Here is an 11,710-nt window from a genome sequence, read left to right as displayed (position 1 = left end):
GAGAGAGAGAGAGAGAGAGAGAGAGAGAGAGAGAGAGAGAGAGAGGTCATTTTCAGTCACACCACCACAGAAAGTGTGGTCACATTCAAATCTCAGTGTTCATTTCCTACCAGGGCCTAGAATAAGCTATTTGTTCCCCACATTGCTCTCACTTAGAAATCACAGCATGTAGCTGGATGTGGTGGTGCATACCATTAATCTCAGCACTCAGTAGACAGAGGCAGGTGGATCTCTGTGAGTTTGATGCCAGCCTGGTCTACAGAGTGAAAGCACACACACACACACACACACACACACACACACACACACACACACATACAGTTTCATTTCTGTTGCTGTGGAAAAAGAAACAAAAACGAAGAAAGAAATCAACCAACAAACAAAACACTGACAAAAAGCTACATAGAGGCAGAAAAGATTTATTATATTTGTACTTCCAAGTTCCTATCATTTTAAGGAAGCTGAGGCAGGAACTCAAGCAGCTAGTTACATCTATAGCCAAGATCAAAAAGAGAATGAGGGCTGGAGAGATGGCTCAGCGGTTAAGAGCACTGACTGCTCTTCTGAAGGTCCCGAGTTCAAATCCCAGCAACCACATGGTGGCTCACAACCATCTGTAAAGAGATCTGACGCCCTCTTCTGGTGTGTCTGAAGACAACTACAGTGTAGTTAGATATAATAATAAATAAATATTTAAAAAAAGAGAGAGAGAATGAATGAACCTTTGCTTGCTTGCTTTCGTCTCTCTTTTCCTGTCTTATATAGTTTCAGGTTCTCTGCCTAGGGAATGGTGCTACCCACAATGGGCTAGGTCTCCCTACATCAATTAGACACTCCCCTCCATACATGCTCACAGGCTAACTTGATATAAATAATTCATCATTAACTCACTTTCCAGGTGTCTCTAGGTTGTGTCAAGGTGACAGTGAAAACCAGCACAGACGTCTCTGGTAGAATATTTGATATGAAGAAATTGTTTATGAATTTGAGGTGTGATTGTGACTAGGCGTACATGTTTCTGTCTATAAGAGATATATGGCATGTTGACAGTTTTTTTTTAAAGAAATGCTATGTTCTATGGTATTAGCTTCAAAGTATTAATTAGAGGAGAGTGGAGTTTAGATGGCACAAAATTCAAGTGGTTGACATTGAATGACGCATACCTGGAAGGTTCTTGTACTAATTTGTCTTTCTATTCTGACAGATATTTAAATGTTTCCCATAAGAAACAGTGAAAACCAAGAGCTGTGAGTGTAGCTCGGCTAGTGGAGTACCTGCTTAGTATACCTGAAGCCCTGAGCTCAATCCCCAACATCATATAAACCAGACGTGGTGGCACATGCCTGTAATCCCAGCAATGGGGAGGTGGGGGGCACGAGGATCAGAAGTTCTTTCACATAGTAAGTTCAAGGCCAGCCTGTTTCAAAACACTTGCACACACACACACACACACACACACACCCCAAAATGGAAAACAAAACAAAACAAAACAAACAAAAACAAAGCCTTAAAGCCACCCCTCACTTGAGGACTCCATGGATACCTTTTGCAGGGACCTCAGATGGGTACACAAAGGGGACTGGCACATAACCACCTGGAAAAGCTGTTCTGCAAAGTTCATTCAGGTCGAGGCAGCAGGTGGCTGTTGCAGGGGAAGCCTGTGTGCCCAGGGAAAATCTCTGGCTCTGTTCCTCTCATTACTTTACTGGACTTCAGATGTGGACTTTCCTAAGGATTCATCTGTCTCTTCGCCTTTGGAAATAGTGTCTGGGAAAATATTTATGAGGACGGTAAATGAGATGCTTTGTTTGCTTCCAAAACTACTTCTTAATGTTATTTCATTCTTACTGTTTTGTGCAGGGCTGGGATCAAACCCAGGGCCTCCTACGTGCTAGGCAAGTGTTCTACCAGTAAGCCACACCCAGCCTCATTCTTGAGACTGAAGGAGTGTTTTGATTTGTGTAGGAGCTGAACTAGCCTGCTCTCTGTCTTACCCTTCTAAGGCCCCTGGAAACCTTGTACCCCACCTCAGTTCCCAGAGGGGCGAGTTACCTTCTTAGAGAGAACTCTGTTCTTGCTTGGCAGTGGGGACTTTCAAGGTCGATGTTGAGGGCGGGGCCCAGGTGGGGCTGGGTGGAGCAGGGTTGTCTGGTGTGGCAGGTTTGACCTCACCCACTGCAGGATGTGTTGATACAACAGAGTGGCCTCTGGAGAGGGAACCAGGACCGTGTGTGGAGGGGGAGAGACTGGGCAGCCTCCCTGCCACCGGGCCCTGGGCCACTGGAAAGCCACAACTGACTGGGGCCGCTTGCTGCTGCTGCTGCTTTTGCTTCTTCTGTGCCCTGCTCCAGGAATCAGGCAGTGAGTCCCCCACACAGAACGAACTCCAAGGAAACTCAGGTGAGAAAGCACCATGCTTTTTGATCTGCCTGAGGCTAATGCCTTATGTTTCTGTGAATGAGCACATTGCCCAGTTTATCAGATACAATAGTAAAAAATCCTTCTGATTCATTTTGGTGCTCAAAGGCAGAGTGTAGTGCCAGTTAGTGGGCTTCTGGGGCAGGTGGGGGTGGGGGTTAAGAAAAAGAAATAAGTCAGGAAATCGTTTTTGACAATTATTTTGTGATTAATATCGAGCTAGCTCTGTGCTAGAATAATGATCACTGGAGAGTCCCGGCCTCGGGATTTTGCGCCTAATGGAGATTAAGGAACTTGTTAAGCAAGTCATTGACTGATAATTGAGCAGCAGACAGGAGGCAGGATAGTCAAGGAAGGTTCGCTGGAGGAATGGAGGGATGACAGTATTATGTGGGGTGTTGGTTGGGTGGCAGAGAGGGGAGATTGAGATTCTAGACTCAGCTGAGATGCATGAGCAAAGGCCCTGGGGTAGGTGCTGAAACGGAGAAATCAGTACAGAGATCTGGAGAGGAGACTGAGACAGATGGAGCTGAGAAGACAAGGGCCACATGCAAGGCCTTTTCTCAGCCTGCTCGCAGGCTTTAGACTTTATCCTGCTGGGGTGGCAGGCCCGGGGTCTGGCAGGTTATGGATCAGCTGGATGTTAGGAAGTCAGATCTATGCTTGAGGATGCTGGTTTTCTAGGTAAACTTGAAGGAAAAAGCGATAGAGAGAAGCAGCGGGGGCCCTGTGGGAAATCGGTCTGTAGCGGACAGGCCAGCATGCCCTGCTTGCACTCGATGGACAGCAGTTGGTCATTGTGAAGTGTCTTGGCCTTTCTACCCTAGAAGGGCGCCCTCCCTCACCCTCTGTCCCAACGGAGACACTAAAGGAAAGCAGTGCCCTGTGGCTGTTTTGTTCTCACGTGTGTGTGTGTGTGTGTCCCAAAGGTCCAGGAGAGGAGTCCCAGGGAAGGGTGTGTGGGGGTTGGGAAGGAGTATGTAATCAGAAAGGACTTGAACTGTTGGTAGTCTAGGGACACAGAAAAGTGTGTGTGGTGGGGTCCTGTTTAGAACAGGTGTCATCCTCTAGATTCGAGTCCAGGAGGAAGAGAGTTGGGGGGAGGGGTCCTCTCATAGATGGAACCGGGGAACGGGTCAAGGCCTGGCAAGCCACGAAGTAGATATCTTCCAGGACCCGGAGTTGAGTCCAAAGCTTTTCATTAAGGAGGGATTCGGGGCTGCAGGCACTGGGGTTCATATGGAAACCAGAGTAGTGGAGGGCTGTGTGCCCGCCAGGGGGAAAAGAGACTGAGGGTCTTAGGGCTGGCATCCTGGACCTAAAAACCTGAGGGCCTTCTGGCTTGGACCACGGGGATGAGATGAGGTGGTGAGCCTCAAACACCCACACTTGTAGGCAGTGTGGCAGATGGGTGACAGTCCAGGCAGTCTGTCCTTCCTACACACGAGGTGGAGGCTCTCCTGGGCCTGAATGGCCTGGACGCCAGGCCTCTTAGCCTGGTGTGTTTCCTGGTGAAAAATTGGGGGCCCACTGAACCCCTTTGTAAATCTGTTCTCTCTCTCTCTCTCTCTCTCTCTCTCTCTCTCTCTCTCTCTCTCTCTGTATGTATGTATTTTGTTGTTGTTTTCTGTTTTCTGAGGCAAGATTTCTCTGGGTGGTCCAAGCTCTGTAAACCAAGCTGGCCTTGAACTCAGAAGAGATTCACCTGCTTTCTGCCTCCCTAGTGCTGGGATTAAAGGCATGCACTATCATACCCGGCTCTTCCCCTCTATGTATGGTTCCTAGGATTGAACTCAGTTAAATCAGGCCAAATGGCAGGCACCTTTCTTCACTGAGCGATCGATCGCCCAGGCCCATGATAAGTGGTTGGAGGTGGGGAAGTGTTGAGTCACAGACACCACACTCGATGCTTTGGAATGCATTGTGTCCCTGAGTGTCGGAAAGCGTGTGTGTATGCGCAATGGTGGGAAAGCAGCTTTGAGAGCCAGGCCCCTGGATGGCTGTGAACTTCCCAGAGAAGAGTGCTCCCACCACTGCCTTGGGTGTCTCATCACCGAGCTTGTGCCTCCCTTATCTGAAATGCTTGGTGCAAGAACTTTTCGATTTCCATAATTGCTAAATACATATCCCCAGTATACTGTCTTGGGGCTGGGACCCAAATCTACATCCAAAACTCATCCTTGTATAATGTATAAGCATTATCAATACATAGCTGAAGGGAAAGCTAAACCCCGCCCCACTCTTCCCTGCCCCCACCAGGGCTCTTGTGTTATAGTTGGAGGTAGGGGACAGGCACTTCTTCCAGCCATGGCATCAGATTTGTGCTTGTAAGTTTCAGTTTGGGGTTATTTGAGTTTGATAATGTTGGTTTATTAGTCTTGTCTGTCCATCTGTCTGTCTGTCTGTCTTTCTGTGGTGGAGCAGGTACTGCGGATTGAACTAGGGCTGCATACATGCTATGTCAGTACGCTATCACTGAACTTTAATCCAGTCCTGATTTCTTTCAAATCTAACTGAAAGAAAGCACATTAAGATTTCCACATATTTATTACCTTCAATCTCTTTCTTTCCCCTCCAGACTAAGGCTGGACCAACATGGCGTCTGTGTTTCGAAGCGAGGAGATGTGTTTATCCCAAGTGTTTCTCCAGGTGGAGGCTGCATATTGCTGTGTAGCTGAGCTGGGAGAGCTTGGCTTGGTTCAGTTCAAAGATGTAGGTACTACATTCCGTGGAGATAAGAAGGCAGCAGATAGGCCTTGCACAATACTTCTTGCTAATCAAGAAAACATATTCTGCAGGAAGAGGATCCCAGAGCCTGGATGGGTAGAATTCCACGGCCCTGACCTCTGGCTAAGATTTCTGATGACCCTCAACAAGTCCTCCTCCTATGTCTTTTCTGGAAGCTTTAGTGCAAGGGCTGGATGGTAGACATCTTGTTTCAATCCTTGTACGACAAGGATCTCCAATGGATCTGGGCGATGAATGTGTCGATTACTGATTTCCAATGGATCAGAGAATGAATCCAGTGATCCCAATGGATTCCAATGAATCTAATGAAAGCAGACAGTCTGTTTTCTCTGACTAGTCAGGCTAGAGGCAGCGCATTCCCGAGACTGCAGTCGCTAATGACACTGAATTCCAGTGAGGATATTCTAGGAATGGACTGCCTGGGGCGTTGCTTCCCATGGGCCATTATATCTCTGTCAAGCTTTTACTGAGTGCAGTTTAGAAAATTAGTCCTTTATTTCCTCAGCGAGCTCCCTTGTGGGAGCCTGCGTCACTAGCTGTTAGCGCAGTCCTCACTAACATTTTAAAGAGTTTTTATTTTTATCACTTTATCACATGTAGACGTGTGTGTCTGTATGTGAGTGTGTGCATATGAGCGAGCATGCTCACAAGGCCATAGGCTTTGGGCCCGCTGGAGTTGAGTTACATGGTTATGAGCTGCCTGACTTGGGTGCTGGAAACCTAACTTCAAGAACAGCAAGCGCTCTTAACCGCTGAGCCTTGCCTCTAGACCCAGCGAGAGAGTTACTCACGGTAAAGGTCGAGTTCTTGATGATGACCCGGATGCATTATGTAGACCTGTACAGTATTCAAGGTCCCTCATATTCCTGACCCCACTAAGGAGTGTGGGAACTGGAGGGTGCACCTTACCTATAACTCATGTATCTTGTACACAGACATATCTATTCCTAACACACTCCTAGTAACAGTCTCCAGCATCAAGAAGATGATGCAGGGTTGAAGCCACTGGCAGCTGTGGAATCCTAACGTAAGCCTATGGTTCCCCTTTCCTGCAGCTAAATGCAAATGTGAACAGCTTCCAGAGGAAGTTTGTGAATGAAGTCCGGAGGTGCGAGTCACTGGAGAGAATCCTGCGTAAGCCACCTCCCCCTTACTGCCTAACCGTGAACGGGAAGACGTAACTGGTTTGTAAAACATAACCACCACATTACTTAGTGTAACTGTGCTATGAGTGATTCTTTCTGAGGTGATTCCAAGGCAGAGGGTATAGAAGGTTGGAGGATCCACCCGGCTGCTGGGCGGGAGCTCCGACAGCACGGAAAGCTAAGCTGGCCGAGGGCACCTGTTCCGCTGGACCCCTTCTTAGTCCTGGGAAGTCATGATTACCTGCGTTTCAGGTTTTCTGGAAGATGAGATGCAAAACGAGATTATAATCCAAGTGCCTGAGAAGGATGCAGAGACCCCTCTCCCTCGGGAAATGATCACCCTGGAGGTAAGTGCCTTACTTTAACCATCTCCCCAGCTCAGAATGGTCAAGTGGCTCTCACGTTCTTTACACGTGAGCAAGTGGGTGATAGTTCCCTGTGGGGGTTACTTTGGGTCTGCACTGGCTAATTTTATACCAACTTGTCACAAGCTAGAGCCATCTGCGAGGAGGAAGCCTTAGTTGAGAAAATGCATAAGACTGGGCTTTAGGCAGGCCCATGGGACATCTTCCTAATTAGTGATGGATTGTGGGAGGTGCCTGCCCTTTGTGGGCAGTGTCATTCCTGGGTTGGATTCTGGTTTCTATAAGAAAGAATGCTGAAGCAAGCCAGGGCCTAGGCATCAGCTCCTGTCTCCAGCTTCCTGCCCTGTTTGAGTTTCTGTCCTGATTTCCTTCAGTGACTGACTGTGATGTGGAGCTGTGAGGTGAAAACAAACACACACACACACACACACACACACACACACACACACAACCTTTCTCTGCAGGTTGCTTTCGCTCTTGATGTTTTGCCAGAGCAGTAGAAACCCCAACTAAGACACTCTCCTAAGAAAATCTCAGGGTGCAACTTTAGGGCTCTTATGCTAATTAGGGGGGCTGTTTTGCTTTGTCAACAAAGCTCATGCCACTTTGAGGGGAGATTTCTTCTGTGCATCAAAGTTTTTCACGGGCAATGAAGTCTTAGTGTGTTGGCATAGGACGAGCTGAATGGGCCAATACGGGTGGGATGGGATGTTTTCCAGTTATGTGCTTGGCACACACACACAAAAGGCTGTGAACTGGCTCTTTCCACCTTAAAAAAAAAGTCATCCAGCTGGACTCAGGTGCAGTGATTGGTTTTATTCTCTGTCCTGTAAAACCCTCAGCTGAACCAAAGCAGGAATTCCGAGTTCCGCTGCTCCCAAATTGTCTGACATTATAAACCTGTTTTCAGGGGGCAGGGGATAGTCTTCCTTTTAAAAAAATAGATGTATTTATTTTATACATGTGAGTGTTTGTCTGCATGTTTGTATGTGCACCATATGTGTGCTTGGTGCCCAAGGAGGATAGGAAAGACTTTAGATCTCTTGGAACATGAGCCTAGTCCTAGACTGCAAAGACACCACAGTTTGAACATTGGTGACCTTAATCCATTTTCACTGGTCATGTTTCTGACCCCGCTCTTTACTACCCTCACGTAGTTGTAGACTGCCAAGATAGCTCAATAGGTGTCTCAGTGAGGGTTTTATTGCTGTGAAGAGACGCCATGACCAGGGCAATGCTTATAAAGAAAGCATTTAAGTGGGGCTGGTGCAGAGGTCCATTATCATCCTGTCCGGGAAACATGACAGTGTGCAGGCAGACATGGTGCTAGAGGAGCTGAGGGTTCTACATCTTGATCAGAAGATAGCAGGAGAGACTGTGTCCCACACTGGGTATAGCTTGAGTATATATGACCTCAAAGCTCACCCCAGAGTGACACACTTCCTTCAACAAGGCCACACCCACTCCAACGAGGCCACACCCACTCCAACGAGGCCACACTTCCAAATAGTGCCACTCCCTATGGTCAAGCATTCAAATGCATGAATCTATGGGGGTCATTCCTATTCAAACCGCCAGGATAGGGGAGTTAGTTGCTTGCTGCACAAACAAGGGCCCAGAATTTGATTCCTCACATCCCACATTAAATAATAACAACAATAATAAAGCTAGATGTGGTGGCACATGTTCATAATCCCAACACAGGGGAAGCAGAGATAGGGAGATGCTGGGGATCTCCTCACTAGCCTATGAGGTGAGCTACAGGCCAACAAGAGACCCCATCTAAATAACAGAACAAAACAACCGAAATAACAAACCAAGGTGGATGGTTTATGAGGAACAACACCCAAGGCTGATCCCCGGCCTCCACACATATGTACACATACAAATATATATATATATATATATATATATATATATATATATATATATATACACACACACACACACACACACACCATGGCCTACTATTCTCCATTTTAAATTTTATCTTGGTCAGCTATATTGGTTTTCTTCTGTATCTTATTTTTTCTCATTATTTTAAACTATTTTAAAACTTTATTGTATGTGTACTGGTGTTTTGCCTGCATGTATGTCTGAACACCATGTGAGTGCCTGGTGTCCGCAGGTGTCAGAAGAGAGGGTATCAGGTCTCCTGGGATAGAGGTACAGGTGGTTGTTATAGATAGTTGTGAGCCTTCGTGAAATTGGTTCCCTGCAAGAGCAGTAAGTGTTCTTAACCCTAAGCCAACTTTCCAGTCCTTCCCACTGCATTTTAAAGATTTGTTTAGGTAAGTGATCTTCCAGGTTTTTATATTGTTGTTTGTTTGTCTGTTTGCATTTGGGTTAGGGTCTCTATTATAGAGCCCTGGCTGTCTTGGAACTCACTGTGTAGACCAGGCTGGCCTCAAACTCTCAGAAGTCTCCATGCCTCTGCTTCTTCTTTTTGTTTGTTTTGTTTTGTTTTTGTTTTTGTTTTTTGTTTTTTGGAGACAGGGTTTCTCTGTGTAGCCCTGGCTGTCCTGGAACTCACTCTGTAGACCAGGCAGGCCTCAAACTCAGAAATCCGCCTGCCTCTGCCTCCCGAGTGCTGGGATTAAAGGTGTGAGACACCAGGCCTGGCTGTAAAATTTCAATATTACATTTACAAATTGTGTCTAGAATATACTAGATTCTCTTTTTTTGTCTACCTGATTTTCAAATTGTTAAATTTGTTTATGCGTCTCTGTGTGTGCATGCGTGCTCATAGGCATCTCTGTGTGTGCATGCATGCTCATAAGCGCATGCTGTGATGTGCATGTAGAAGCCAGAGGACAACTTCAGGAGGTGGTTCTCTCCTTTCACCATGTGAAAAGAGATGGATGGAATGTGGCTCGTCAGTCTTGGCAGCAAGCACCTTTACCTGCTGAGCCATCTAGCCGGTCCCCTTCCTACCTGCTTTCTTATTTCTCAGTTTAACCATTTCTTTGTCAGTGAAAGCTGCAACCTCACTCGTCTCTTTGTGTTTCTAGACTGTTCTATAGAAGGTGATTTAACCTCATGTGATCTCTTGTGGCTTAATTTTGCTGGTGATTTTCGTATTCGCGTGTGTGTGTGTGTGTGTGTGTGTGTGTGTGCTCATTTGGGAAAAGGAATTGTTTTTTGGCTCAGTTCTGCCTTCTTGGTTTTTTTTCTCACCTTTTCTGTAGCCTCTTTTCTCTGGTTTGTGTTTGGCTCTTTGGATTCTTGTAGAACTGGGTGTCTGGGGTGTGGGTCAGGGGAGTGGCTGAGGGAGATAATATAGTCTCTTATGCATTTTAACCATCATCACAGTGTGTCTGGACTGAATGAATTCCCACTGTGTAAGATTACCTACCTTTTAGGGGTTTTAAAAGAGGGAAAGACACCATGACTTCCTCGTGAACTTCCACTCCTCAGGGTGTTTTTTCATTGTCCGCATCTGGACAGTCTGGCGTTCACTATGTTCTACAGGAAAGCATGATTTGCAGCAGAACAGGGCACAGCTTCAGCTATGCTCTGACATGGGGACTGGTTAATTGACGTCTGGTTATTGCCTATGGTTACTGGTTAATTAGTTAACGTATAGAAGAAATGTCACAACACATTTTACCTGGCTCGTTTTTTTCCTCCCTTGCAGACTACCCTAGAGAAGTTGGAAGGAGAGTTGCAGGAAGCCAACCAGAGCCATCAGGCTTTGAAGAAGAGCTTTCTGGAACTGACAGAGCTCAAATACCTCCTAAAGAAAACCCAGGACTTTTTTGAGGTGTTTTCTTGGGGTGGGGTTGATAAAGGGTCCTATTCTCTGAGTCTTAAGTTCCTATTTTGAAAACTGGCTGGTCTGGTCTAAGAATAAAATACTTTGCTTCTTGCCTCATAGTCAAGCTAACAGTGAAGGGAAATATGACGGGTGCAGTAGCAGTGATTCAGGTTCAGTTGAATTAAAAAATATTGTGGCGCTCAGGCTGGGTATGGTTGTTCATGCCTTCAGTGCCAGCACTTGGATGGCAGGGGTAGGGCTGGCTTATAGATCATGTTCCAGGCCAGCCAGGGTAGCATAGTGAGACCCTGACTCAATTAAGAAAATACAAGTATGGCCTAAGGGAAGGAGAGTCAGAACTAGAAAGGCCTGGGTTTGAGCAGACTTGGTGTGGGGTGGGAAGGTGGTTGTGTTGCGGGGGTGGGTATCCCGATGAGGAGCTCTCTGCCTGTTCACTTGTGTTGACATCTGTAGAAGATTAAAGCTTCCTTAGAAGCAGAGCAAACCCTGGGGTTGGGGGGCTTCTACGTTGTCCTGTGTTTGACAGGCCAGTGTTTTGTCTTTCAGACAGAAACCAACTTAGGTGAAGATTTCTTTGTTGAAGACACTTCGGGTCTCTTGGAGTTAAGAGCCATACCTGCATTCATGACTGGAAAGTTGGGGTCAGTTTATCTCCATGCCCTAAGAACTGGGCGTGGATAGGTGCCTGGTCTTTCACTTGATGTCTGGCATGTGATCAATCTCCCGGACTGACAAATCAGTGAACAGTGAACTCCTGGGTGTGGAACAGCCTGTGAATGAATACAAGGCTTCTACACAGAAATAGACCCAGGAGTATCACACAAGGCTGGTGCAGTGCATGGTTCTCCTCCCACACCCCAAGCTCCCCCAGAAGCCTTGGCCACAAGCTTTGGCTTTGTTCTCTAGCTAGCTCATCAATGAATAGCCTATTTATTCTGATCTAAGTTTCAGCCACATGGCACATTACCTCTGCTCAGGTTCCATGTGTCTCCTCCTCCATGTTCCTGGGTGAATCCTCCAAGCCTGACTCTATCCCAGGAATCCTCTCTCTGTACCAGAACTTCCACCTCCTCTTTCCTGCCTAAGCTAATAGGCCAACAGCATTTGATGGACAGGCGATGCTTCCATACATTATGAAACACACATTAGCCAGGCAGTGGTAGCACGTGCTACATGCTTTGATTACAGTACTTAGGAGGGAGAAACAGGTGGATCTCTAAGTTTGAGTCCATCCTAATCTACAGAGCAAGTTCCAG

At 46.7% G+C, this 11,710-nt stretch overlaps 1 protein-coding gene across 2 annotated transcripts in view; it reads left to right on the top strand.

Moving 5' to 3' along the window:
* The first annotated feature begins 777 nt into the window (after window positions 1–777).
* Atp6v0a4 (ATPase H+ transporting V0 subunit a4) overlaps window positions 778–11,710 on the top strand; it is a 49,848-nt gene continuing 38,915 nt past the window's right edge. For both annotated transcript variants that reach the window (XM_029534915.1, XM_029534916.1), the window contains exons 1-6: window positions 778–2,400; window positions 4,997–5,130; window positions 6,222–6,300; window positions 6,564–6,658; window positions 10,314–10,439; window positions 11,001–11,095. In XM_029534915.1, coding sequence (XP_029390775.1) covers window positions 5,014–5,130; window positions 6,222–6,300; window positions 6,564–6,658; window positions 10,314–10,439; window positions 11,001–11,095 — 512 coding nt within the window. In that variant the 5' untranslated portion in view covers window positions 778–2,400; window positions 4,997–5,013. The remainder of the gene's footprint in view (window positions 2,401–4,996; window positions 5,131–6,221; window positions 6,301–6,563; window positions 6,659–10,313; window positions 10,440–11,000; window positions 11,096–11,710) is intronic.

Source organism: Mus pahari, chromosome 2 (genome assembly GCF_900095145.1).
Source record: "Mus pahari chromosome 2, PAHARI_EIJ_v1.1, whole genome shotgun sequence".
NCBI classification, from domain to species: Eukaryota; Metazoa; Chordata; class Mammalia; order Rodentia; family Muridae; genus Mus; species Mus pahari.
The sequence above is the reverse complement of the archived record's forward strand: the minus strand, read 5'-3'. Positions and strand labels throughout refer to the sequence as shown.